General features: G+C 46.8%; 1 protein-coding gene across 1 annotated transcript in view; it reads left to right on the top strand.

Annotated features, from left to right (window-relative positions):
- THSD7A (thrombospondin type 1 domain containing 7A) overlaps nucleotides 1-27661 on the top strand; it is a 329937-nt gene that overhangs the window by 255729 nt on the left and 46547 nt on the right. Inside the window, exons 10-13 of the mRNA XM_021000020.2 lie at nucleotides 5436-5568; nucleotides 7237-7340; nucleotides 24089-24283; nucleotides 25770-26033. Coding sequence (XP_020855679.1) covers nucleotides 5436-5568; nucleotides 7237-7340; nucleotides 24089-24283; nucleotides 25770-26033 — 696 coding nt within the window. The remainder of the gene's footprint in view (nucleotides 1-5435; nucleotides 5569-7236; nucleotides 7341-24088; nucleotides 24284-25769; nucleotides 26034-27661) is intronic.

Here is a 27661-nt window from a genome sequence, read left to right as displayed (position 1 = left end):
CAATTTATAGAGCACTTAAGGTCTCTGGGGCACAGTACTTAACAGTATTTGTACCTAACAATAAGATGGGGGGGGTGAGCCTTTATAAAGCTCCTGTTGTGGGCCAGGCACTGGATCGAGGTTTGTTTTGGTTTGGTTTTTAGCAAATGTGATCACATCAGATCCTCACAACAACCCTGGGAGGTCAGTGTTCTTATTATCCCCATTTTACAGATGAGAAAACTGGGGCAAATAGAGTTTCAATGACTTGCCCAAGATCACACAGCTGGTAAGTGTCTGAGGCTGGATTTGAACTCAGGCCTTTCTGACTCCAGGTTCAAGACTACAGCTCACCCAGTGGTACCTCCTAGTCTACAAGAAATGTCCTGGTGATTGGCAGCTCATTCTTTTTAATTTCCTTCTTCCGGCATTTCACCCTTATTCTATCCAGTCATCTCTGAGGAAAGCCCTCATCCCAATGAGATGCAGGATCAGGCAGCTCAGTCCAGGGGACACAGGGACAGCCAGAGCTTGAGTCCCCTCCTGACACCACCTGGCTGACCTTGGGGACACCCCTGCTTCCCAGGCCTCAGTGTCCTCATTGACAGGAGGAGAGTTGATCCAGGCAATATTTAAGGCCTATCTCAATTCTGAATCTTTGCCCCTGTGACCAGCAAGGGCCAGAGGTTGAGGACCCCAAGAAGGACTCAGGAGCAGCCTGGCCATGAGCCAATGGGCCATTCCTCTGGTTACCTAAGGTAGGAGTCTGCAGACTAGTGAGGGGGTTGATTGGGTCTGGGGATAATGATAGAAACTGTCATTTTCTTGGGAGCAAGACCCAGTCTTGGCCTAGAGAAAGTTTTCTCATTACTGTGTACAGAGTGTGAATAATTTATGTTCCTGGGAAATTACTTTGAGGGCAACCCACAATTAAAAATGCTAACTGAAATTTGGCATCCTAGGAGAGATAATAGTAGCATAAAATTAATGTGGGGACAAGATTGTTTCTTTCTAATTAGATTTTGCAGGTAATTCTAAATTTGTTAAGCTCTGTCTGGAGTTGTGCACCTATTAAAATGAGGAGCAGGCCTCCTTCTCTTTCAGCCGCTGAGAGAAGAACCATCACATGGGAGCCCACCAGAGAATGGAGAAAAGTAGCTTCTTCTGGGAGCAGCCTCTGTCCCTGGGGAGGGTGTCTCAGGCTCCCAAGATGGGCCTGGGGAAACCTGCAGTAGTAAAGACCTACACTGCACAGGGAGGGTTTTGAAAATCAGACTGTGAGTCCCAGGATGGTGCTCAAAAATCTAGATAAAGTATGTTTTCCAGATAGAAATCCTTCATGCACCTCAATTCTCCCTATGTGGCATCAGAGGAAAAAGCTGCCGCCCTTCTGCACATCCCGTCGTCCTGGAGTTAAGCTTAGATTGGCTGACTGTCTTCTCTGAGGGGCTGGGAGGGGTGTTTGTGGGGCTGTCTGCTCTGTCCCTCCAAACACCTGCAGCCCAGCAGAGCTTTATTCGAAAGAGGAGAGGAGATGTTTATGAGCACTAGTAACGGCATGGACCTGGAGAGACATTTCTCGCTCACTGGGTACAAGTCAACCAAATGATTTCTGTAGATCAAGACTATCATTCTAAAGAGAACCATCTGGAAAATGTAGACAGTCGGGAAGACCTGGGCTCAAGGCCAGCCGGCCTCCATCTCTCATCAGACAGAGGCAAAGATCCAGGTTCAGGTCCTGCCTCAGGCACCTACCGACTGTGGGTCCCAGGCCAGCATCAGCCTCTCAGGAGCCCAGCTGCTCCCCTGGGCTTGGAGCAGCACAGCAGAGGCAGCCAATGTGCTTGGGGGTGTTCAGTCCCCCGGAGCCCCCCATGCTGTGGAATCAGCGGTTTGCTCCAGCCAATGACACAAAATGACACAAGAACATCCCTGTGAGGAGGATAGAATTGGATGTCTCCTGTCTCCTGCCAGGTGGGCCTTCCAGCCCGAGCAGCAGAGAGAGAGGAGAGGGGAGTCATGCCCACAGCCAGAGCAGGGCTGTGAGGGAGCATGGGGTGGGGGGAGACAAAGAGAGAGAGACAGAGAGAGAGACAGACACAGAGAGAGACAGAGAGACAGAGAGAGACCAGGACAGAGACTCAGAGAGAGAGACAGAGATGGAGAGAGGCAGAGAGAAAGAAAGAAAGAAGAAAGAAAGAAAGAAAGAAAGAAAGAAAGAAGAAAGAAAGAAAGAAAGAAAGAAAGAAAGAAAGAAAGAAAGAAAGAGAAAGAAAGAAAGAGGCAGAGAGAGACAGACACAGAGAGAGACAGAGAGAGAAAGACAGAGAGAGAGAAAGAGGAAGGAGAGAGAGAGAGAGAGACAGAGAGAGAGAGAGAGAGAGCTAAGAAAGCATGAGGCCACTTGTCACTTCAGGCTTGTCCATGCCCTGGATCAGGTTCCTGGCATAATTAATAACAACAATAACATTTACTTAGCACATTGAGATTTGCAAAGTATTTTACATGAATAATCTCAAGACACCTCTGGATGGTGGGTCCTGTTATTATCCCCACTTTACAGATGAGGACACTGAGGCTGAGAGAGCTAAGTAACTTCCCCAGGGTCAGTCATCTAGCAGACTGTGAGGCAGGATCTGAGTCAGCTCTTCCGCACTCCACGAGTCTAGCTGCTGACCCCCTACATTCTTCCACATGGAATCTTTGCTCTCTGGCTGCAGAGAAGCAGAGATTGTAGCATGCCCTCTGTACACCAAGCACTGTGGCTGATCTGATAGTGAGCCCCCTCCAAGGGATGAGTCACAGCCTCATGCAGGTGTCCAGCCCCAGACAGTGGACAGTGGGAAGCTCTCTCCTTGGCCTTGACCAGCTGTGACCTGCTTCCCTGCGATCACTCTGTGTGGTTGGTGCCGAGTGAAGGGGGGACACGTTATGTTCCTCATTCCAAGAATCACGTTGAGGGACAGATAAAGAGCCAAGACATAAACAGATGAGACAACTAGAGGACAGCTCTGGGATAAGGGTGGAATGGTGGGAATGGCACTCAATCTGAAGTCAGAGGCACCAAGCATTGTCCTTGACTAGCCGCGTGATCTTGGACAAGTCACTGCTCCTCCTGGGACACAGTCTGGCAAAAAGAAATGTAGCAGATTTTCTGTAAGATCCCTCCCAGCTCTCAGTCCTAGGAGATCCTAAGCTAGTCCAAAATTCATTCTTCTCTTTCTCCAACAAGCGTTAAGGGAACTGTGAATTCAACGTCAGGAATGAGTCAGTCAAAGACGTCTAGACTCCTCCTTGGCAAGGGGCCTCTGAGCTTTGGATGGAGGCTGAGCTGGACAAGGGCATTCCCCACATCAGGGGAAGCCTTCAGGGCAGAGAATGAGTATTCACCTCAGTCTTCTATGTGCCTGGCACTATGCCAAGGCTTTGACAAATATTATCTTATTTGATCTTCACAAATCCATGTGAGACAGGTGCTATTATTTGACCTTTGAAGAAACTGAGGCAAACAGAAGTTAAATGAATTGCTTATGGTCACACAGCTAGTGAACGTCTGAGGCTGAATTTGAACTCAGGCCTTCCTGACTCCAAGGTCAGTATTCTATCCATTGTGCCATCTAACTGCTCCAATTATAAATTTATTGGTGATAAAAACCACTTAGCTCCAAAAATCCCCTAAGTATCTGCAGCTGCAGAACCATAGTGTTCAATTTCACCACACTCCGCCCTGATCTTTATACCATGACTCAAGGTACTACGATGTGCAGCCTGTTTGCCATCAATGGCAAATGACTAGAATAATTTACTTGGTACGTATTTCAAATTAAGTGAGTCACCAAGAAATAAAATGTCACATTTAAGGCTGGTTTGCAGCCTTGTTATACATGGGGGACTAGGGCTGTGTGTCCCATGTGGCACGTGGGACGATGGGGATCCTCTAGAGAAAGATGCTGCCTTAATGAGATCCACCAGTCACCCCAGAGGGTGAGATGTCCCCAGGAAAGCAACCCTGATGCGAGGGCACAGAGCTGGTTGGTGACTTGGGAGGGGACTTTCCAGCAGGACTTCGCGGGGCTCACTCTTGATCTGAAAGCTCCCAAGGATGAGGCCAATGCTTCCATCTGACACTTAGGCAGAGATCTCTCTCTGCAGTCTGAAGCAGCAGGGTCTATGTGCCCACAAGTGCATGGAGCACCTGAGAGGCATCACAGTGCAGTGGAGAGAGGGAGGGCCAGCCTTGGACTCGGGAAGACCAGGATTCTAATTCCACCTCAGATACGGACTGGCTGTGTGGTCAGAGACAAGTCAGTTAGTCTCCTACTATTCCCAGGCAAATCTCCAAGACTGTGAAACATACCAAAGTTGCTGATTACATTGGTGGAGGGAGATTCTCTGGCATCATAAGCCCAGACACCATCCCACCAAATATATAATATGTATATACACACATATATGTATATATTGAGAGAGGTAAAAATAGAGAAAGAGAGGGAGAAAGAGAGAAAGAGAGGAAAAGAGGGAGAGAGAGAGAGAAAGAGGGAGAGAGAGAGAGAGAGAGAGAGAGAGAGAGAGAGAGAGAGAGAGAGAGAGAGAGAAAGAAAGAAAGAAAGAAAGAAAGAAAGAAAGAAAGAAAGAAAGAAGAAAGAAAGAAAGAAAGAAAGAAAGAAAGAAAGAAAGTCAGAACGAACTGGAGCCCAGAAGACCAAAAAGCATCTCATCCCGCCTTGGGACCTTGGCTACTTTACTTACTCTCTGTGGGTCTGTTTCCTCATCTGTATAATGGGCATTAGAATCAATGATTTCTTCTAAAATACTTTCTGGATCTAAAGCTCAGATCTTCAGTGCGGCGCTCTTAAATCCACAGATGAGGAAAATGAAGTTGGGGAGGAACTCATCCAAGGCCACCTCACTCATGTGGCTGTGCTGGGACCAGAACCCATTCACTGTCTGGCCGTTGGCTTCCTACCCCAGGCTTTGACTCCCCTAATGCTTTAGTGCTGTCTACCTATCTGTGCGTTTCACCCCCTCTGTCACAAATCATTTAAAAACCCCTAATCAAACAAGACCCATCCCAGGACCAGTTCTTGGTTGGCCAAGAGGAAAGGCCATCATGCCCTTCTCTGTCCAGGGCCCTACTCACTCATCCCTCCTGTCTTTGTGGTGAGGACAGGCCCATTCCCTGCCTGTGAGTGAATATACCAGGATGCATGGGCCTCCAGCTTCTGTAAGCAGGAATGCATTCAGAGGCTTCTGGAAATGATAAAGGCATCGCCTCCACTGGCCTCGCCTTCTTCCGGTGCTGGCTTGTCCCTCATTCAGGCATTTTTCCCAAGACAGAAATCCTGATGATTCCCCCCAGGGAGGTTCGAGACATTGACAAAGGCCTAATCATCGGGCTTGTGGCTCGTTGCAGAAATCAGGAGGCTAAAACCATGCCGTCCTTGGACTCTTTTCAGGGGACACCACAGTGAAGAAGCAATCCCGGAACCGGGTTATCATTCAGCTGCCTGCGAATGGAGGCCGAGACTGCCTGGAGGCGATGTATGAGGAAAGGGAATGCGCAGCCCCCCAGGTCTGCCACAGCTTCAGGTGAGGCTGGGAGAGTCACAGAGTTGGTATCTCCCCACCTCCCCAGTCCCCTGGTCCCCTTTTCCCCAGCTTCTCTGCTTTGGACAGCTAGGCCTCCCACCCCCAGCCCAACAACCTCACAAGCAGATGGTCCAATGCCTTGAATTCCCAGATGCCTCAGGCTTTTGGAAAGCTGCCAAGTCTAGCCAGGGACAGTTTGCTAAATGCCTGTTCTGGGCAGAGCACGACCCTCAGCCCTTAACTGGGCCCTGTGCTTAAGGAGCTCAGATGGTCCTGGGAGCTCTAACCTGCTTCCACAGGCATGGGGAGGACTGTGGTGCCAGGGGGCAGAGGATTTATGGAAACCAAAGACTCTGAGAACATTGGGGCAGGGAGAGCTCCCTCATGGCTGGAGGCAATCAGAGAGGGCTTCAAGAAGGAAGGAGCCCCCAAGCAAGCCCTGAAGGAAAAGAATTCTGAGAGACACAAATTGGGGGGTGGATAGGTGGTGCACATGCACGATGGAATGTCAGATCAGAGCAGCCCCAAACAGGAACTGATAAGTGACAGTAAATTAGGACTTGTACAGCGTCTTAGCCCCTTTTTGCTCACCTGAGCCTCAGCACCCTGTGCTTCTTACTCTCACGTCTATACCAATCAGCAAGTGTCTGAGTCGGAATTCAAACTCAGATCTGCCTGATACTAAGTCCAGTGTGTTACCCACAATCCCACCCTGTGCAAGTATAGTTATTGCCACTATGCAGGGAGAAGACCCAGGCCCAGGGGTGCCAGTGGACTTGTGCAGACTGGCAAAGCCAGTTTGTGTTACATCTGGGTCTGCTGCTCCCAGGTCTAGGGCTTTGTCCTTTCCCCCACAGGGCCTCTTCTTTCCCTTATGTGAGAATCACAGAAAACTAGATCAGGCTATGAAAGTCTTGGCCTTCAAGAAGGCTTGAGAAGTCAAACCGTCAGGGTCCCAGTGGAGGATCCCCCTCCTGGCCCAAGAGAACAGTGGCTTCTTATAGATTCCAGAGCTCTCAGCAGCAGAATGACCCTCCCACAGGTCTCAATGGGTCCAGGAAGATGTCTGCCCTGCCCTGCTCAGCTCCACTCTCTCGGGCACCAAGCGAATGCTAGTTGAGATTGCTGAAGCTTTCGGTCGGTGGGGGTCATTCATTAGAGACGTCTAACTTCAAGAGCATTAAGAGGTCAGAAGCAGTCATCACTGCAGGGCTGCCCTGTGGGATGTGCCAAGGCCACCGTGTTGCTCCCCTAGCCAGAGCTGGACTTTAAAACACAGAGTGGAGATGGCCGCTCTTTCATCATCATCTTCTCCTTCCCCAGGCCTTCCAGTGATTCCAGGACTGACTCCTGGTAGCAGGGATTCACAGAATTCTAGAACATAAGAGTCCAAAGCCAGCCTGTAGCCCAGCCCGTATGTGAAAGGAGTGCCCACTAGAACGTGCCAAGGAAGCGTCTATTTGCTGGGTAACAGGCAGGCTTCCACCTCTACTCTTGCTACTTTGAATACCGTCCTCAAGCCCTAAATTACAATCAGAAAAACAGAACCAGCATTAACAGATTGGCCTCTGCTCACGGGGGAACTTAAGGAAGCCTTAAGTCTTGTGGCATGACCACGTGTCCCCATGTCCCCCTCAAGCCCTTAATCAAGCTCGGGACTTCTTTCAGGTGGAAGACTCACAAATGGCGCCGGTGCCAGATGGCGCCTTGGTCGGTGAGGCAGGACAGCCCCGGCACCCATGAGAACTGTGGAGCCGGTCTCCAGGCCAGAGGTAGGAGCCACAGCTTCTGGAGGGAAGCTCCCTGTTGTTCATGCCAGTAATGGGCGGAACAGGCTGGAGGTGGGGAGGGGGGATTGGAGGAAAGAGGGTGAACCCACTAGCTGGGCAGCAGATGGCACTCCATGGTGCCAAGTGCGGGAGGGCAGTAGCTGCCTCCGTCCACAGAGGCTCCTGGGATGGACTGTGGCTGCCTTCACGTCCCCTAGGCATCACACTCCAGCTTCGGAGGGCAGCCTTTGTGCGATGGACAAAGTGGTCAGCTGGGTTCTTGTGTTTTCAGGGCAGCATGTTCATGGATGCTTCTGCTAGGTTGTACCACCTAGAATCCGTCTGCAAATCCATCTAGAATCCTAGACTCCATCTGCAAATGGCTTACCTGCAAAGCCAAGCGCCACCCTTAGCCGCCTCTGTTGGCTCTGCCACATTTTTCCATGGGTTACCCTTTGGCTGGGTGACCGCCTACCACTGCCTCTCCCAGAGTGGATGCAGGTCAGAGGAGCAGGGCAGGAAGTCCTGACTTGGGGGCCAGAGCCTGAGTGCTATGGCCTGGAGCCCGTCATGTGCATGGGTGATCCAGACTGGTTATTTCATCAGTGGGAGGGAAATTTGGGCATGGTCTCCCTCTACCACTGCAGATTGGCAGCGTCTCCATGACTCAGAGTCTTAAACAGCTGCCTGAGCATGTGAAGTAACTTGCTGGGGCCACACAGCCAGCATACATAAGAGATGAGGCTTGAACTCAGCGCTTCTTGACTTCAAGTCAAAAACCTCCGGTACATCTGGCAAGCGAGCCTCTCGGTGGATAAGGTTCAGTCCTTGTATAGGCAGCTAAATAGTACAGTAGATACAGCTCTGGGCTTGGAGTCTGGAAGAGCCAAGTTCAAATCTACCTTCAGACAGTTAGTAACTGTGTGGCCCTGGACAAGTCACTTAACTGTTCTGTGCCTCAGTTTTCTCATGTGTAAAATATGGAGAGTCAGTCTCTCCCTCCTAGGGTGTTCTGAGCACTAAATGAGATAATCTGTACAATGCGGTGAGCACAGCACCTGGTGTTCAGTTGTTTTTCCATCATGTGCCACTCTGTGACCCCATTTGGGATTTTCTTAGCAAAGATTCTTGAATGGTTTGCCATTTTCTTCTCCAGCTCATTTTACAGATGAGGAACTGAGATAAAATGACTTGCCCAGGGTCGTAAGTGTCTGAGGTCACATTTGAACTCAGGTCCTCCTGTCTCCAGGCTTGGCATCTCTACTTGCTGTGCCATCCAGCCACCTAGCAAGTGCTTAATGAAGGCTCCAGTTTAAAGGTTGCCTTTGCTGACACCTGCTGTTTGCAGCTAGGACTGGTCCTAGAATCCTGCTAACTCCTGGCTCATGCTATACAGTACCTCACTCTTGCAGCCTTGATGCCCTCTGGCCATATGAGTAGTTGTGGGCACCTGTGCTCCAGGACCTCAGGTTGTATGGTCTCCCCTTTACTTATGGGTCCCTGCCATCAGTGCCTGACAAGGAGCTCCCTCCACCCATGCCCCAATGCCCAAAGTCACCAAAAGTTGACTCTGGTTTCCCCAAGTCCCCTCAGACACCCGATGTAGACACACCTGCTATGTGCCCCAACATGGCGACAGGCACAAATGAGCAGTTTGGTCCACGCCATGGCCCCCATCGCCCCAGCCCATCTGCAGGGTATTTGAGGCAATATCATGGATGGCAAATGGGGAAGCTGCCTTGTGTGCTGCTGCTAGACTTGGACTAGCAGCCTAGTGGCCCAGAGAATAAATCCTTCTCCCTTGGCACCTAACTCCCCAGCAGGGAGGGCCTTGGGCGTGGAGGAGAACAAGGCTCGGTGAGCTGCAGACATCCCGGGGGTGTTGCTTTCTCTCGAGGCTTCCTAAGAAGCCGCTAAAGCAGCATCCTCCCTACCAATGACTTCTTCCTCAGTCCCCACTAGTTCCTCTTACAAGCACAACTGGATTTATCTTCTGCTGAGCATCAGCAGCCATCACAGTGCTGCTCAGAACTCAGGCAGAGAAAGAGAATTAGAAGTCTCACTCTTCTCTTCAGGGGCTGCCCTGAGAGCGGCAGAGATCCCAGGAAGAAGGCAGCAGAGACCCCCTTTGTAGCACTGTGCTCAGTTCTGGGCACCGTGGTTTTCATGATGATACTGTCAAATCAGATAATGTCCAAAAAGAGTGAGCAAAGAGTAGGTCTATGTCAGGACCAGTCAAAGGAATCGTATTTTTGTTTCACCTGGAGAAAGGAAGGCTGAGAAGGACAGGAGAGCTGCCTTCCAATATTTGGAGGGCTGTCACGTAGAAGAAGGATGACATTTTTTCATTTGTCCATAGAAAGAACCAGGAGCAACGGGGTGGGGGGAGGGGGTGGCAAAGAGGCCAACTAAGGCTTAATATCAAGAAAACCTTAACGGTAAGAGCCGTCCAAGAGTTGAATGGGCTGCCCTGGAAGGTGGGGGACTTCTCTGCATTGGAGAGTTTCAGCCAAAGGCTTGATAACTGCGTGTCCTGCATGTTAGTGGAGGAAGGCTTTTTAAGGTACAGGTTAGACTACGTGGCCACTGAGTCACTTCCGAATCTAAGATTCTGCATTTCTGGTCCTACCAGCCCATGCCTAACATGCACATGTCGTTTGGTGTGAGGGCAGTCATGGTGGTGTCCATTCATTAAGGTATTGTTCTTGGATAATCCACATGCATCGTGGTGATGTGCAGGAAGTCTAGCAGTGAGCTCTGCATTCACGCATCGAGCTATGAAGCCTCCGACGACCTCCACATCAGTGTCTACATCGCACACATCTTCAACACCAGCATAAAGCACCTGTTGTGTTTTGCTTGGCACATTAACCTATTTCCTGAGAGCCTATATACAGACTGAAACAAAAGTAGTGAGTGCCGACATCTATGGGTATTCAGTTGCAATGGAGCCTGCTGGACAGTTCCAGAGGCCCCAACACTCATCTTGCCTGACCTGTCAAGCCTCTTTACATTTGTTTGGGGCCATTTCTATGCCAAGACTGAATAATGCCACCTTGTGCAGATTTGTTAAAGTGACCAGCAGATTAAGTTGGGTTCTAGAAGCAGAGTGGTAGCTTGGGTAAAGAGCTGGCCTCAGAGTCAGGTAGACCTGGGTTCAAAGCCTGGCCCTAATATGTACATGACCCTGAGGTGGCAATTTAACCTCTTGTGCCCTGGGCAATTCTCCAAGTTCTCCAAGACTAAGCTAAAGGGAAGGTCCCAGTCCTATAAGCAGAGAGAGTCCCTCTGAGTTCTATCAGTCTAATTCCATCATTTTGCAGATGAGAAACTGAGACCCAGAAAAAAGTAAATTGTCCAACATCACACTCACAGGCAGCTAGGTGATGCAGTGGATTGAGTACCAGACCAGGAGTAGGAAGATCTGAGTTCAAATCTGGCCTCACACATTTACTAGTTGTATGACCCTGGACAAGTCACTTAACCATATTTGCCTCAGTTTTCTCATCTGTAAAATGATCTGGAGAAGGAAATGGCAAACCACTCCAGTATCTTTGTCAAGAAAACCCCAAATGGGGCCACAAAGAGTCAGGAACAACTAACAAAACTGGACAATGAAAGGAAACTCCCAATGAGACAATCTAACCTCATATTTGGGGGCAGCTAAGTGGTGTAGTGGATAAAACACTGGGCATGGAATCAGGAAGAATCATCTTCATGAATTCAAATCCGGTCTCAGACACTTACTAGCTGTGTGACCTTGAGAAAGTCACTTAACCTTGTTTGCCTTAGTTCCTCATCTGTAAAATGAGCTGGAGAAGGAAATGGCAAGTCTTCCAGTATCTCTGCCAAGAAAATTCCAAATGGGATCATGAAGAGTCAGACACAACTGAAATGACCTAACAATGACAACATCTACAGGAGAGTGGAAAAGCCCAGAATTGAACTCAGGTGCTCTGATGGTAAATCTCACATTTTTCCAGTGAATTCCACATTTTCCATTTTACTGCTTCATGATTTCATTGATGTGACCCTCCTCCTCTGCCTAGGAAATAGATAGATGACCTTTGAGATGTCCTTTGGTTTACAAGTTCATGCCCTGGTGGCCAATATGTGTGGGGGGAGACCCTCCCTATTTAAGTAGGCTGTTCCTCAGGCTGGGAACTAAAAACAGTTAGCAAAAGAAAAAAAAACAAGCAACACAGAAGACTCCTGAGACAGAAGAGCTCTCTCCTATATGAAAAGATCAGAGAATGTATCAAAGGGATTATGACTCTTTGTCTGGGCTTTTAATAATGTATAGTACTGTGTTTGGATGGGCATAAAGGAAGAAAAAGGGAAATTGCAGGTAGAGAAAGCGGTCCCAACCAAGGGATGGAAGACACATGGCAGGTATGTTGAGGGAACCACTTTGCCTAGAGCAGAGAGCTATGTGAGAGAAGGAAGGAAAGGTAGGGGAGAGCCAAACAGGGAAGGGCTAATGAAATCTAATGGAGACTTTTTAGGAACAGTAACACAATGAAAGACGGGCATTATGAAGTTTGCTCCACTGGGGATATGAAGAAGGGTTTATAAGGGTGGGCCAGAGGCCAGGTAAAAAGCTGTCAGAGTAATCCAGGTCTGAGTTAACGAGGGCCTGGATTGGCCTACAGGAAGTGAAAATGGAAATGAAGAGCCAGCTATGGTGAGACCTTGTGAAGAGAAAATTGCACAGCACGTGGTAACGAATTGGATTTTATGGGGCTTGAGGGAGAGAGAAGAAGTAGAGGATTTGGAGAATTCCACATTTTGAATTTGAGTGCCTGGGAGAATAGTAACTAACAGGATTATAGGAGTTCAGTTTAGGGGAAATGGGTTGTGTGAGGTCTTGTTATAAAACCAGCATTAAAAGCACTCAAGATTTAGAGCAAGTAGGACAGTGATAGCTTAAGGTTATGAATGTCATCACTCGTCACGGCACAAGGGTAGTTCCACTACACCCCAGAAGCGATGGGCGCTTGTACGTCATTTTCCTTTGGGACAAACAGAACATTGGCTCTCCCATCCATATTTTGGCCTCCTGGTCAACCATTTCTGGTCCCACTAGGTCCAGTCTGTTAGAAGTTAGAAGGTCTTGTGGCAGAGGTCTGAGACCTCTCCTCAAGCTCTCAGCCCCCTCCATCTAACCTGAAAGTTGACTCTGGAGTCCCTTCTGGGCTGTCTCTCCCATGCACCAGAACTGCAACTTTGCACTGTTTCCATTGGAAAGAAATCTATGAGAATTGTCTCTATTCTCCACCTTCCACTTCCTACCTTGTACCTTCTTTCCTCCACATGCTGCTAGGAGAGAATGTGAGAAAAGCAAAGAACATCCAAAACTTCCACCGGGGAAACAGCTGCAGTGACAACAGCTCCAGCACCCTCTGCATCTCAGATCCCCAGGGAGGTGCTTTCCAAACTAATGCTATTTAAGGGCCTGGGGAGAAATTAATGAGCTAGAAATGGAAGTGGAGATTGAAGAGGATGCTGGGGCAAATTGTGAAACTTATGAATATAAAACACTCAGAATCATTATTCAATATTTTCTTAGTCTCCTTTAAATATAGTAGCTAGCCTCTCACTCATATGTTACTTCTAATAATCTTTCATTTACTTCTTTGGCTATATAAACTCTAGGTTCTAGAAGGAAAGTCTTTTAAGACAGCAACTGTTGTGGACAGTGATAAAGCACATCTTGATTTAGCTATAATTGGAAAACGTTTATTGGAGAGGGGGGCAAGTGATGATTCAGAGAGCAGTCCAGCCATAGGTATAAATACACCAGGAGAGGGAGTGGCCCAGTCTTTGCCCTTTCAAGCATTTGTAGGAAATGAAACGGGGGTAATGGTGACAGGCGAGTGGGAGTGGGGCACAAAGGACATCATGCTGAGGCATGGACTCATTGGTCACTATGGGGAGGAAGCCCTCCGGAAGTCAAGACAAGGGACAAAGCATACCTCTCCCTATTCTTCATGATCAGAATGTGCTCTCTCTCTCTCTCCCCTTTGCCCAATGTATTTATGCCTGCACTGTAAAGCCCAACTCAAATGCCAGAACCCTTGATCTTAGTTCGAACCTTTCCCCATGAACCTTCACAGAGTCCTTTATTTGCCCCTCACAGACTCGTATGGGCTTTATTTCAAACTGTATTTATTTGTATGTGCCATGTGAATGTTAGAACTGCATCTAAATGTTGCATCTCCACCTTCACCTCATGCAGAGCTCTGCACAGAGTCAATGCTAAATAAGTTTGTTGAAATAAATTGAATCAATACTTCAAAGTGAGACAATGGCTCTGACCCTGTCTGAGCATCAGAGAGAGAGAGAAGCTCTCCCTGCCTGAGAAGCCTGCTCTTCAGGAGCAAGCCCAAACTGCCCCCCAACAGTTCAGCCCTCCATTTAGCTTTGTCAAGTTCTGTAGAAAATACAGAGAAATGTAGGACTGCCTCAGCCCTCAGGGAGCTTATAGTCCCCAAAGGGAGTCCAGCCACTTCTGTTAACAGTGAGCAGTTTCTGGGAGACTCCAGACAGTGAGGGCCTAGGACCTCAGAAGAGCGAGGAATCACCTTTGGCTGGGACTCACATCTGGCTGGGATGTTTTGAAGGCTGGATAAGTTTTTGGTGGACAAAGAAGTGGTGGGAGTGAGTTGGGGTTAAGGGAATGATGAACGAAAGTACAGAATTGGGAAAGCAGAAGGCATCTTTGGAGTTGGTAAGTAAACGATTTGGCTGAATCAATGGGAGTAGTCAAAAACCAGACAACAATGGTAGGTGGGCACCAGATTGTGAAATCCTTTGAATGCCAGAGTCAGTAGTCAATGGGGACCCCTTGAAGATACTGAGCAGGAAAGTAGTTCAATTAAAGTCATAGTGCAGGAATGTGGACCTAGGTTACATAACACAGAGCATGAAGACGAGGAAACCAGGAAGTTTGGACTTGTGGTCATACCAGCCTGGAGTAGGTGGTCATAATGGAAATGATAAGGAAGGGACAGAAGCAGAAGAGAGCATCAAGAAAGGACGTGGTCTCTGCACAGATTCCATACCAAGAGGGTTTGGCATCCAATGATATGGATCGTCCTTCCACAATGACATTGTCAAGCCAAGCCATGCTAAATGAAAACCTGGGCACAGCATCACATTTTGTTCCCAATATCCTTCATTTTTCAGGCATCTAGACAACTCTTCAAATCATTTGTGTATCATACTCTGACTTCTACCACAGGGGCACTGTGGAAGGGGTTAATTACAGACTTGTCCTTGATGGTAGCTGCTGACAGAGCTAGCATTTAGTGTGCCTGGAGCAGTGAGATATGTGTGCACTATTTATCATCATTGTAGACCCTGCTCTGACTTTGTTTCTCCTGCCCTGAAGGCTTATGTCAGTTATAGGAACTTGAAATGACTGACTACAAATCATTTCAGGGAGCTGAGCTGTCTTCCCAAGGGGCAGGACACTAAATCAATATTGATTTAAGAGAATGATCTTTGGGCTGGGAAGGACAGAACAAAAAAGTGGTTAACAGAGAGCTGAAATGGAAGGTAAGCAAGGAACTGGGAGAAGAGTGCCTGGCTGCCCTTGCTGAGTTCTTGACCAAATCCAAACTGTATCCTGGGACATTGAAAAACTAGGAGTCTTTACAGCTGAATCAGAAGCAAGAATCGATCACAAAGGCTAGAAAAAGGCAAACATTATCCTGGTTCTTAATGGAAGAGAATGGAATTTGTAAACATTTGTCCAATGAGCTTGAATTTAATTACTTTGAAATCCTTCAAAATTATAAAGATTATTAGCAAGCATCTAGAAGAGAAAATCACCTAGAAACAGCATAACTTCCTCCAGTGCAGGTCATGGCAGAAGAGTTTCACTGCCTAAGTGGTGTAGTTATTAGATGAGTGGGTAGGTCACAATGATACTGTTTATCTCATTTAACTAGATTTCCATAAAGCCCCTAACAAAGCCCCTCTCATTCTCTCCTTGGAGACAAACTGGAGACATGTGGGCTCAATGATAACACCATTGGAAGGTGATAACAAGAATGCCTGATTTTCTCCACCAATTATCTGGTGTGAGCATTAGAGTACGTGGACTTTCAGAGAGACATCCCCATGTTATTCCCAGAAGAATTTGGAAAAGGAGAGAGTATTTGACAAATTCCATGCAGTCTGGTCCACCAGAAATTGTTGCAAGACTACAACACCATCAGTCTGTTATGGGACATCAAGGGATCCCCCAATGGCTCTATTAAGGCAAAGACCAAAAGAAGTCCTGATAGACTGGTTCCACTAAATAAAGCCAGAGTTCTGTAAGAGGCAGAAATGGAGAGACAGGGAGATTTTCTGGGGACACCAAACATAGACCATCAGAGTAATTCCTAACACCACAAATCTGCAAATCTATCCAAATAACCCCTATACAATGATAATAGAGCCCTTAACAATAACCTTAAAGACAAGAGGCACATAACTTTCTGAAAGGAAGATGGTGTTACCTCTTCTGGGTCCAGATGGGTCTACCTTGAAATAAGTCTATGTTGAGTTCCCAACTTCTACCAGAAAAAGAAGAGAGTAGATGACTGAACTTATCCATTCTCATAGTTCCATTGCCTGCCAGAAAAAGATAATTAAAGCACCCCTCTGTTGCCTCATTTACCAGAAAGGTGAAAGATAAAATAGATCAAAGATACTCCTGCTGTCCTTCCCAAAGGAGGGAGAATGGGGCCATCCAGAGCATGTTTCCTCAGCTCAGCAGGACCTAGAGAAAAAAAAAAGAGCATAGGAAGAACCAAACTTATGTGATTTGGCTTTAATCTCCACCTTCCAAGTCCATTCTTCACCCCACATTCTCTAGAGTTATTATCTAGGCTCAGTGGATGTGGGATGATAACCAGGACCTCCAACAAGTTTGTTAAGTCATCAGGATGATAGGCCAAGTTGGGATAAATTTGAAGTCTTTAGTTAAAAAAATCAACTTCCTAAGTACAGTATAGAAGATACAGGGATCAGAAGGAGTTTGTTTGAAGAAGATGTTGATCTTCCAGTGAAATTCAAGCAGAGTGACATGGAAGCTAAACAATCCTAGGCTGAGTTGGCCATTGTCTGTCATTCTTAAAGGAACTATAGAAGTTGAAATGTATCCTGTTCTCCGCCCTGGTCAGACTTCAGCTAGGGTTCTGTCTGTAGTCCTTGGCACTAGTTTTAGAAAAAGAAGAAAGACATTGATGAACTGAAAGAAAAAGGACAACCCAGATCCCTGGAAAGACCTGGAGGTCATATTTAAGGAAGATCAGTGAGGGAAGCTAGGATGACCAGCCTGGAAAGGAGAAGCCTGGAAAAAGGAACGGTAGTTTGAAGAGATGACGAATAGAAGAAATAGAGTAGATTTGTTCTGCAGGTCCTAGAGGTCAGAACAAGAGGCAAAGCACAGAAGTTGCTGAGACAGATTTATATTTACTCAAAGAAAAACTTCCTGAGATTTAACATTATTTAAAAGTGGAACAGACTGTCTAGGGAGGTAGTAGAATCCTCCTATTGGAGAGCTTTCAGTGGAGGCTGAATGATCAGTAGCCCAGGACCTTATCGATGAATTTGTGATCAAATATGCATATTCCCCTCCAACTCTGAGTTTCTCTGATTCTGGAGTTCCCATGGAAACATTATTTTGGCCCAGATTCTCTGGAATTTTAACAAAAGTAATGTTAAGGGGAATAATCTTCCCTCTCCCCACCCCATGTTGTTCATTTCTTCCTTGAGGTTTAGGGAAGTTTCAAAGGTCCTGCTATTGGATGCTAGGGACAAAACAAGAGTTGAAAGGAATTTTCTTGCCCCATTCTAAGTATGAGGAATGCCTGGTGAGACTTTGGATTGGAGAGAGAGAATATGATCAGAAATAATCATGTTGACCTAAGGGGCTCTTTTGTTTCCATTGCATATGGCTGTGAGTTTGACCAACAGAAGAGCCAAAAGGGGCTGAGCAAACTTGGTTATTCTGACTGATACCTGCCCCCATGAATGTTCCTAGGATACTTTCATGCCTGACTCCCAAGTGGGGTTCTAGTTGAACCCCAATGTCCCTGTTCCCCAGTAGTCCCTTAGCACTGCCTTCTCATTATTCCAGAATGTACCAAGGAAACTGTACCTTGTTGGTAACTACTTTGAATCAGATCTGAAAAGTGAATGGGATACCCTTTCCTTCCACCCAGGTGTCAATCACAGAGAAGAATGAGGAGCCGAGTTTCATGCCCTATTGCAAACTGTGCTCCCCATCCAGGTTTCACAGCCTGGTGAAATCAACAGCTGGGTGCCTCTCACCTTATTTATCACCCGGGTCTTATTTACTATCTCAATTAGGTCTCTTAATAACTAACTCACTCAAATCAATCTCCTTTGGCTTTTTAGTTTCCATCGATTCCTTCTCACTCGTGGCTTCCCTTGTGAGCCTCTGAGCAAATCACTCATCTCATCTCTTGTTCAGTTAAACATTGCTTCCAGGGCCTGATCAGCAACTCCAGCGTTCTTATCTGGGATGAGCCACGTTCTCCTCCGGCTGAGCAGGGGATCCTCTTGGTTAGCAATAGCAGAGGTTTTTGTTGCCTTGGGCATGGATTGAGCATTTTCTTTCCTTGACTTCTTAAATGTGCATTTTTGAATGTGTCACGTTATTCAAATTCACACTGCACGTTTCCATTGGGCTGGAATCTATTGCCTTATTTTACATAATTAAAACTTTGAATAGTGCATAGTTGAGTATGTGGGACTATTTCCCATTCGTTATTCTCACTAATAGACACCTAATTTAATCTATTTTTCCCATGGCTACCACATAAATCTCTGCAAGCCCTTGCCTTCACCAGCAATGGCCCCTTCTCTCTTCTTTACCAAGCCATGACCCCACTCTTTTTCAACAGTCTTCCCAAAACTCACTTCACCCAGAAAACACTTAGTTTGCAGGATCTTAAATTAAGTCTGGAAAGGACTTTGTTGGGCCAGATTCCTCATTTTATCAATGAGCAAACTAAGCCCTCAAAAGAGAAGGTGACTTGCCTGAGTCACATAGGGTATAAGGGTAAGAGTCAGGATTCAGATCAAGGTCCTGAGATCTCATACTCTGTCCACTGATGAGGCTCCTGCTTAAAATGATTGGGCCCTTCTGACTCTCCCCACTGATTTAGTTAATATCACCTCAGTATGTGTATCCTGAGTTTCTAATCTGTTGGTTTATAATGACAGGCCCATATGTCCATTGGCATGGCATCTGACTACATGAAACTGCCCACACCCTAGGGATACTGTGGACTCTCTCCTGGGGCCCTGGGCCTTCTCTTTATTTCTTGTCCCTCCTCTCCACTCCTCAGTGCAGGAACAGAAGGCTTGCTATATAAAGTAGCAATTCTGGAAATGTTGTTCACAGAAAAGGAAACAGGGGCCAGAGGGGCAAGACTTAATCTAGGTCACAGCCAACAAAGAGAAAGGATACAGCTGATTTCCAGAGGGCAAACTAGGCAATCAAAGGAAACCAGGTCTGGCTTTGGTGATCGGCTCATGTCAGAAGGAGGAAGGGGGTGATGGAGAAGCAAGAGGCAACTGTCCTAGTCTAGTCCTAGCTTCATGCTGGGGCCACGTTGCTCTTCTCTATTTGGTACAGGTAGACCTGATGTTTTCCACCCAGCACGGCTGCTCAGGAATATGGAAGGAGACCATGGGTTGGAAGGGAAGGGACAGAGTCTTGCCCAGGTGTGAGCATGTAATTGATTTCTCACTTCCAATGTCCCAGGTAGGGAGATACCAACTAGACAGGTAGCTAAAATATTCTTGCTTGGAAAGTTCCAGGTACGAGGCAGCTACATGATATAATGGATGGTGCACTGGACTTGGAGTAAAGAAAACCTGAGTTCAAATGTGGCCTCGGGTACTTGGTAGCTGTGTGACACTAAGCAGGTTACCCTCTCTCTGCCTCAGTTTCCTCAACTATAAAATGGGGATTATATTAGCACCAACTTCCCAAGGCTTTTGTGAGGTTAAAATGAAATATTTGCAAACTTTAAAGTGCTGCATAAATGCTAGCTAGTATTAATCTATAAAAGCTTTCAGAAAAAGGGAAAGCCAAGGACTGACAGGGGTCAAGAAGGGGTGGGGTGGTGATAAGTGCAGAGACATCTTATCACAACAAAGATTATGCCCAGAGGTTTTCAGACTACCATGCTTGCCACACATGACTTTTTTGTTCTCTTTAATCATCATCCCTGTGTGCCATAACCCACAATTATGGAATGAACAGGCTATCAGTGATCTAGGCTAGAAACAGGTGAAATGCCTACAGGTCGTGGGGCCCAAATGGTCTTTGTGGATATTACCATCCTCTAGGGCATTCTGGCTACTCTTGTTTCTTGGCACCCCAAGAGATTATTCCATTAAGCTGTAAGAATTGTCCCCATCATGGACTACAGTGGGTAACCCGTGTAGCGTTTTGGTAGTGTCCAACTTCAAAGCTCTGTTCACATTTTGAGGACCCATCATCTACTTTTTGGTTTGGTCTGCTCTGTTATATCTGACAGAAATGGTCTTTGGAAACTGGAAAACAGCAACATTCTTTTCTATCAGGTGAATGTTGTCTCCTATGGCATTATCAGCTACTCAAGAAAGATCAAGAAATTAATGGAATGCCAGGATTTCAGAGTTGGATGGGACCTCAGTGACCATCTACATCTGAAAGGAATTTCCACTCTAATAAACCCAACAAGTGGTCATCCAGCCTTTGTTTAGGGGCTTCCAGGGAAGGAGAAACCACACCTTCCTGAAGCAGCTGGTTCCATTTGGAACCAGCTTTGATGCTGAGGAAGCTTCTCTGGCATCCAACCTCAGTAAGATTCTGCTGCTTGTGCTGACCTCTAGGACCAAGCAGAGCCCATCCAAGCCCTTTTCCACATGACAACTCTTTATCAACTTGAAGATAGATTTCATGTCACTCTGCAGTCTTCTCTTCTATGATCTAAATGTCTCTGATCTCTTGAACCAATCCTCACAGCTCATGAATTCAAGGTTCTTCCCTATCTCAGTTGCCCTCCATCAGACAATATCTGCAAGGGAACCATGAAGTTGGCTTCACTTTCTCGCATGACTCAGTCAGTCTGAAAATATGGGAGGAAAAGCAGGTCACCTGATCCAGACATAATTCATACAGTGCACAAATTCCAGTTGTAAATATAGCTGCCCGTTAAAGATGTACTCTCTGATACAGAAGCTTCTGAGCTGCCTACATTGTTTCTGTAATAATTGCTCGGTTGAAACTCCTTTGTTTTTTAGTTTGGGAAACATGCTCCAAGTTTTATAAAGTCAGGAGGCCAGATGGCTTCCTTTCCACACACTGATTTGTTCTCACCCTAACAGGAGGAAGTTAATTTCTTACCCTTTTCCTGCATTTGAAAAGTCAGGTTTCCTCCCAGTGAGAACCCAAGTCATTTGAGATGCATGACCAATCTTCTCATGGCCTTTTTATGGTCATTGTATAAGCAAGACCTGCTGATTCTTGGGGTAACTTGGGGTCATTAAGTTATTCTTCAGCACTCTTAAGGGTTACCCAGTGTCATCTAGCACTAACTTGGATCTATATTCTGTTGTGCACAAGACCCTATCTTTCCTACCTGAAGCCCCCCAGATAGGCCCACCATGAATAATCATGAAACATCCTAGCAATGGAGAAAAACATTTACTTAAAATGAAATGCTAGGTTATTAAACCGTCTTCAAGAGAAATCAAGCACCAGATCTGTCTTCACAAACTACTCTTCCCAAATTTCCAAGGAATATGTTACCTGGCACCATGAGTTAGAGGAACAGGAAAACAAAATAGATTTAGGACTCCTTTCTCTCTGCCTTCAGTCATTTGCTACAGCAGACTGGTGAGTTGGGTGCTATGGCAGTGTCCACAACAGCAGCATTTGGGTGCCCTGAGTGTCTTATGATGAAGGATAGACCAACACTTTGGTGAGCACTGCTTCTCAGGAACCCAAATCTCAAGATGTTTTTTTCAGCCTCTGGAATATTTCCCAAGTTCTCTCCCCTTTGAGACTGTGCCCAATTTCTCGCTAAGCACACTGTATATATTACCATCCAATCAGTGGCACAGTGGATAGAGTGACGGGCCTGGAATCAGAAAGATTCATCTTCCTGAGTTCATATCTGGCCTCAGACACTCACTAGCTGTGTGACCCTGGACAAGTTATTTCACCCTGTTTGCCTCATTTTCTTCATCTGTAAAATGAGCTGGAGAAGGAAATGGCAAACCACTCCAGTATCTTTGCCAAGAAAACCCCAATGGGGTCACACAGAGTCAAAGACAACTGAACAACAACAGCTCCCGTCTTCTCATCTACCAATGACAGCACCAGTGTGCACTGCACCATCCACAGGCTTGTGGGGGATGAAGTCCTCCGTACACATCCATGCCAAACCATCTCAAATCGGCCTCAATAAAAGGAAGGCATCGGCAGGAAAATACAATGTATCTTCCCAAGGGAACTTGTGTCCTGGAAGCATTGTAGATGCATCTGCCCTTTCAGCTTCTGACAGACTTTGGAGCCTATAAATTTATGGTTATGAAGAAAAGGGATAAAGGAAACAGCAAAGAGATTTTGCTAAGCTATATAAACCCACATAATGTGATTGGTTTTGTTTCCTTACCACCCTTCTGCCTGGCATCAGGGCCATTGGGCATGAGCTGAGAGAAGATTTCTTTCTGACACTATAGAACCTAAGGCAGATTCATTTATTCACTGACCCCTAACCACAGCCAGTTACTCTGGTTAATCACTGCAGATGCATCATTAAGTCTCTCCTCTCCCTCTGCCTCCCATATCCAAGCAGCTGCCAGGTCTTCTCAGTTTTACCTCTGTATCATCTCTCCCATCTGCCCCCTCTTCTCCACGCACATGGCCAATGCCCTAGCTCAAAACCTGGTCACCCCTTGCCCAGACTCTCATCAGAGCTTCCTAGCTGATCACCCTGGCCGCAGTCTCCAATCCATCCTGCATCAAACCGCCAAGTTGATATTTGTAAAACACAGATCTGACCATGTCACACACTCGAATCCTCACTGGCTCATTTTTTTCCTAGTAAAAAACACAAGTTCTTCATGCTGTACAACTTAAAGCTCTTTGCTGTCCTGGCCTAGAGCCAGCTTTTCAGTCCTGTCCCCTCTGTCCCCCTCCTTGCCCTCTCTGTGTCAGGCACTGGCTCACAAGCTTGCCCTCATACATACCGTTCTCTCTTCCACTTCCTTGCCTTGGCCTAGGTCATTCTCTCTATCTGGAATTCCTTCCCTCCTTGGCCTCTGACTTTTAAAACTCCCCAATGCCTTTAAAGCATAGTTTGGTGGACAGCTTTCACCATGGGCCTTTCCTACTTACCCTGGTTACCAGCTTTCTCTGCTGTTTAAATCACTTTGCATTATTTAACATGTACTTTATAATTACTTTCCTACATAGGTGTTGTATTCCCCTTCCCCCAATAGAATGGCAGCTCCATGAGGTAAGGGATGGTTTTGATTTAGTCTTTGTATTGCCAGCACCTGGAAGAGTACCTTGCCCTTAGTAGAAACTTGATAAATGTGTGGTAAATTCAGTTGAATTGGTAAAATGTTGGTAGAACTAATAGTTAGTTGTAGGTTTTCTCTTATTTAAAGGACATGGAATCTCATGGTTTGAAAGGCCCTCTGAACTCATCAAGGCTACCCTACCCCTGAATTAGAATTCCCCTACAATGTCCCCTCAAAATAAGGGCTCATCTGGATTTTATTGAAAGATTTCTGGTAATGAGGAAGCCTCACTCTTTCCTGAGGGAGCCCCTTCCACTCTGGGATGACCATCCTTGTTAGGAAGTTGTCCTATTATGGAGCCTAAATGGGGCTCTTTGAAAATCCCCCTCCAGGTGCCCGGTTCTGCCCTCTGGGGCCAAGCAGAACAAGTCTGGTCCATCTTCTGCAGTCCTTCCAATGACTGAAGACAGCTTTCCTGTGTCTGCTTCTCCCTTCCTAGAGAAATGAACATTTCTTCCATCCAACCCTTCCCTGACATAGACTGAAAGCCCTTCCCCATCCTGGTCACCCTCTTTGGGACAGGCTTTAGATTTCCAATATCTCTCATGAAATGTCAAAGCAGAAAGCCCAACATGAGAGCATCCAATTGCTAATATAATGTCCACTTGAGTCAGCTGTTTTCTGGGTCTTAGATCAATGTGAGTGCTGAGTTCACTGAGGCCAGTGATGAGTACACAACTCTCATTATTGATGGCACTTAGCGCATCTCTACTAACACACTTTGTTGAGAGTGGAAGGGGTCTCAAAGCCCTGCCAGATCTCCATGACAACACAAGTTGGTTCCTGAGGGTGCTTCCATACACATGTGAAGAAGGAAAATGTGACAGGAATACAATTAGTAGGATAGTGTCCAGTATTGAGCTGCTTATAGCACAGGGGCTGTGCGCTCTTGTAATGTTGGAAGCCATGGAATATTTTCTGTCATTAGAGGAATTATCAGTTAGATCATAATGGCCAATGATTCAAAGACAATAACATGATTCTTCACAATCTTTAGATCCCTCTAGGTTTCCCTTGTAAATCAAGAGTCTAAAATGCCAACCTTCCTAAGCATATGTGGCTATTCCCAGGTAATTATAGACTCTGCAAAATTTCCTCTTGGTTATGAGCTACATCCTTTTTAATTTCTTCTTCCCTTCTAGCCATCACTTGTCGCAAGCAAGATGGAGGACAGGCTGATGTCAGTGAATGCCTTCAGTACGCAGGCCCCTTACCAGCACTAACTCAAGCCTGCCAGATCCCATGCTTAGATGACTGTCAGTTCACCAGCTGGTCCAAGTTTTCTTCATGCAATGGAGATTGTGGTGCAGTCAGGACCAGGAAGCGATCAATTGTTGGTAAGAATTTCCAGGAAACTCAAATTCACTTTCATCAAGGTTGGAAAACCCAAGGGAGATGGAGAAAGCCAGATGCAGAGTCCTTGCTGAACCCTTGATATGTGACTGAGTGTATATAATTGTTCCGGCTTCTTGAAGTAATTTCAGCAATTTACCTGGACCTCTGTTTTCATGGAGGTCAACAGCCCTGAAAGGTACTAGCATATGAGTTGTTAAAAAAATAGAGATCAATCTGATTTCCTACATAACATGTGGCACATGATTTTTTAGGTGGAAAACAAGGTAGTGAGAGGAGAGTGTGTCTGTGAATCTACTCAGAGTATGTGAAATCCTTACCGAGCTAGAACATAAATACAAAGCTAGAGCAGGGATTTCAACGTGGGGCTCCTGACCCTTCTGGCATCCCATATTGCTCACCCACAACTAGTCCTGCCTCCATCTTTGCTTTTCCCTGCCTTCACATGGTCAAGAAACTAGCTCAGAGTTCCTAATCATGTGACTGGACAAATTAAAAAGAAGCCACCCCACCCAAGAGCCAGGAAGACCTAAAGAAGGACCTTGTTGCCATAAGGTCTGGAATGGCTGGTTTCATTACAATGGCCAATAAACCAATATTATAGGATTTGAGACCTAGGGCTGGAGGGGCCCCTGAAGAATTCTAGTCCAACCTTCTAATTTATAGATGAGGATCCTGGAGGCTCTACATATACAAATCCCTATATCTCACAGCTACTAGAGGCTAGTACTAGATCTTAGCAGGTTGAATTATTTTACACTTCTGGGGAGTTTTTATTTTATTTTGTCTGCTTTGAGGGAAAATAGATGGAATTCTCCCCAGAGTGTTACAGCATCTAGTGTTTCTCTTCTATTCTTAAATCAATCTTTCTTGAATGTAAGACAATGTCCTGGCCAAAGGTGGGACCCAGTGAGAAAGCACAGCCAGCTAATTAGTGTTCAGAAAGGGAGGGGGCACTACAGGACCCAAAAGGAAGTAGGAAATCCCAGCCCTCTCAGCCTGGATCACAGCTGCATGCGAACACACACATGGGTCAGCAGCCGACCCCCTCATCCCTATCAGCAAGAGAAGCATTCAGAGCACTGCACTGCTGGTCTTTCAGTGAGTGGAAGCCGGGGGGCAGAGGGCACGATTTAAGGGTCTCCATCATCAGTGCAAGGCTGGCATCACCACAACAGAGTTTGTCCTTTGTACAATGAGGGCTTTGTGAGCTGGCAGCGAGACACTGGACACGATATGGGCAAAAACTGGTACAGGAAGGATTGGGGATGGGAGAAGGCACCTATTTATAGTTATGGCTCAGAAGGAAATTGGGGCCAAAAGGAAGCAGAGGAGGCCTTGGGAAAGCAGCTGGCCACCTTCCGGTCAAGTTTCATTCCAGAGCAGCACATGCTTACTTGTCACCCGCTGCGTGAGCAGCCCTGCGGGTGACGATGCTCAACTTACATGCTTGTAACTTCTCTTCTGCAGGAAAAAGTAAGAAGAAAGACAAATGCAGAAATTCTCAGCTCTACCCTCTGATTGACACCCATTTCTGCCCTTGTGACAAGTACAATGCCCAGGCTGTGGGCAACTGGTCAGACTGCATCTTACCTGAAGGCAAAGTGGAGGTACTTCTGGGTATGAAGGTGCAGGGTGACATCAAGGAGTGCGGACAGGGCTACCGGTACCAGGCCATGGCGTGCTATGATCAAAACGGCCGGCTCGTGGAGACGTCCCGCTGCAACAGCCACGGTAACCTAGATTCTAGCGAGCTTTATACAGTCCTTTTAAAACAATAACAGACCCTAAAATTTCATTGATGTTGGGAACACCCATTGAGGAAGCTCCCCCTACCAATAGCAGACCTTCACCTGCTCTGTATCTCAGAGCCTTAGGGAACTGCCTAAAAATGGAGTGTGCAAGTGACTTACCCTGGATCACAAAGCCAAACTAGAAGTCTGAGGTCAGCTCCAGGCTCTGAGGCACTGCACTGGGCCTGTGCTCATGACTTCACATAAATGTCCATCCTCATGTCCGCAAGTGGGTATAAGGCTAGGCCTGAGGTGCTGCTGCTGCAGGGAAGAGTATAAATGCATGAGTAGCCCAGGGCAAGCTTCTCTGCCAGGTCAGAGGTTGGAGAGCTCTCTCCACATTCCTAAGGGATGTGACTGTGGCCAGGGCTCTGCCCTCAGGGATGCCCAGGAGATGGGAAGGATATGGCCCCCTGGACAGGGGAAGGAGGACCACCCAAATCCACTCTCCTGCCCTTTGCCCAGTGCTCCACCCCAAGGGGTAGTGAGTCCTCCTGTGATCCATCAGCCAATCAGCCCCCACCATTAGCATGAGTTATAATCACATCATTCCCTGTGGTGACACGTGGGTTAGGCTAATGGAGAGAGGCAAGCAACTGACTGTGCGCTCCATAAGGGCTGCCTCAGGAGCTGGCAGACCCCTCGTAAGAGGCCTCCTGGCAGAGGTGGCATGACCACTTGTCAGGGGTGCGGTACAGGAGAGTCGTGAGCAGGGAGAGTTTTGACAAGAGCCCTCCACAGTCGTTCTAACTTTGGGATTCGGGAGTCAGAGGACACCAGGGAAGTCTCAGTTCAGTCACTTGTGAGAAAGGCATTTCTGATGCTAATTGGATTTAGAATCTTCTTGCAGCAGGTTGGCAACTCGCAGACAATCCCAGAGCACCCAGAAGCGAGGATGTGGCAAGGGCTGGCTTTTAGTGTAGGGAAAATGCTCCAGATAAATAATTCTATGAAAGAAACATGAGCCCTACAGAAGAGCCACGCCATTGCATGGAAGATGGGGCTGGGGCACCCAGGTGTGGGACAAAAGATCTGGGCCTTAGGCTACAGGGACTCTGCTCTGGTAGGAGCTAAGCAGAGCGAACCTTCTCAGCACCCTTATCCAATGAGGGCCTAAGGCACCCCAGCAGCCCATGGCTTCGAAGTAGGGATGGCCATACAGCGAGCAGGCATTCAGAGCTCCTTTGGGCAGAAGAAATAAGTTTGTTTCTGATGCTGAACTTGGCTGTCCTTTGAACGTGTGACCTGCCACACGCCTAAACGGAGACAAGGCTGCTTTCAGAACAGGTCTCCAGCAAGTGTTTTCATCAGGTCTTCTAAAGACCGGGGAAAATGTGAATGGCTAAGACTGATCCCCAGACAGCCAGAACTCATCAGCATATCCTCTCGGCATCTGACAGACTTGAGGAAAGAAAACAGAAGATAGCTGCTTTATGCTCTGGTGGGGAAAAGAAGCCCACAGTTTATTTACTGCTCTGCTCATTAAGCCCAGCATTAGTTAATGAGTTCCTTTCGGGACTCATGTTAGCTCCTTCACTGGAATCTCGATTCATAATCCCCAGTGCCCTG

Source organism: Phascolarctos cinereus, unplaced genomic scaffold, assembly GCF_003287225.1.
Source record: "Phascolarctos cinereus isolate Bilbo 61053 unplaced genomic scaffold, phaCin_HiC Scaffold_1;HRSCAF=81, whole genome shotgun sequence".
Classification (NCBI taxonomy): Eukaryota; Metazoa; Chordata; class Mammalia; order Diprotodontia; family Phascolarctidae; genus Phascolarctos; species Phascolarctos cinereus.
Note: the sequence above shows the minus strand (reverse complement) of the source record. Positions and strands in the feature narration are given on the sequence as shown.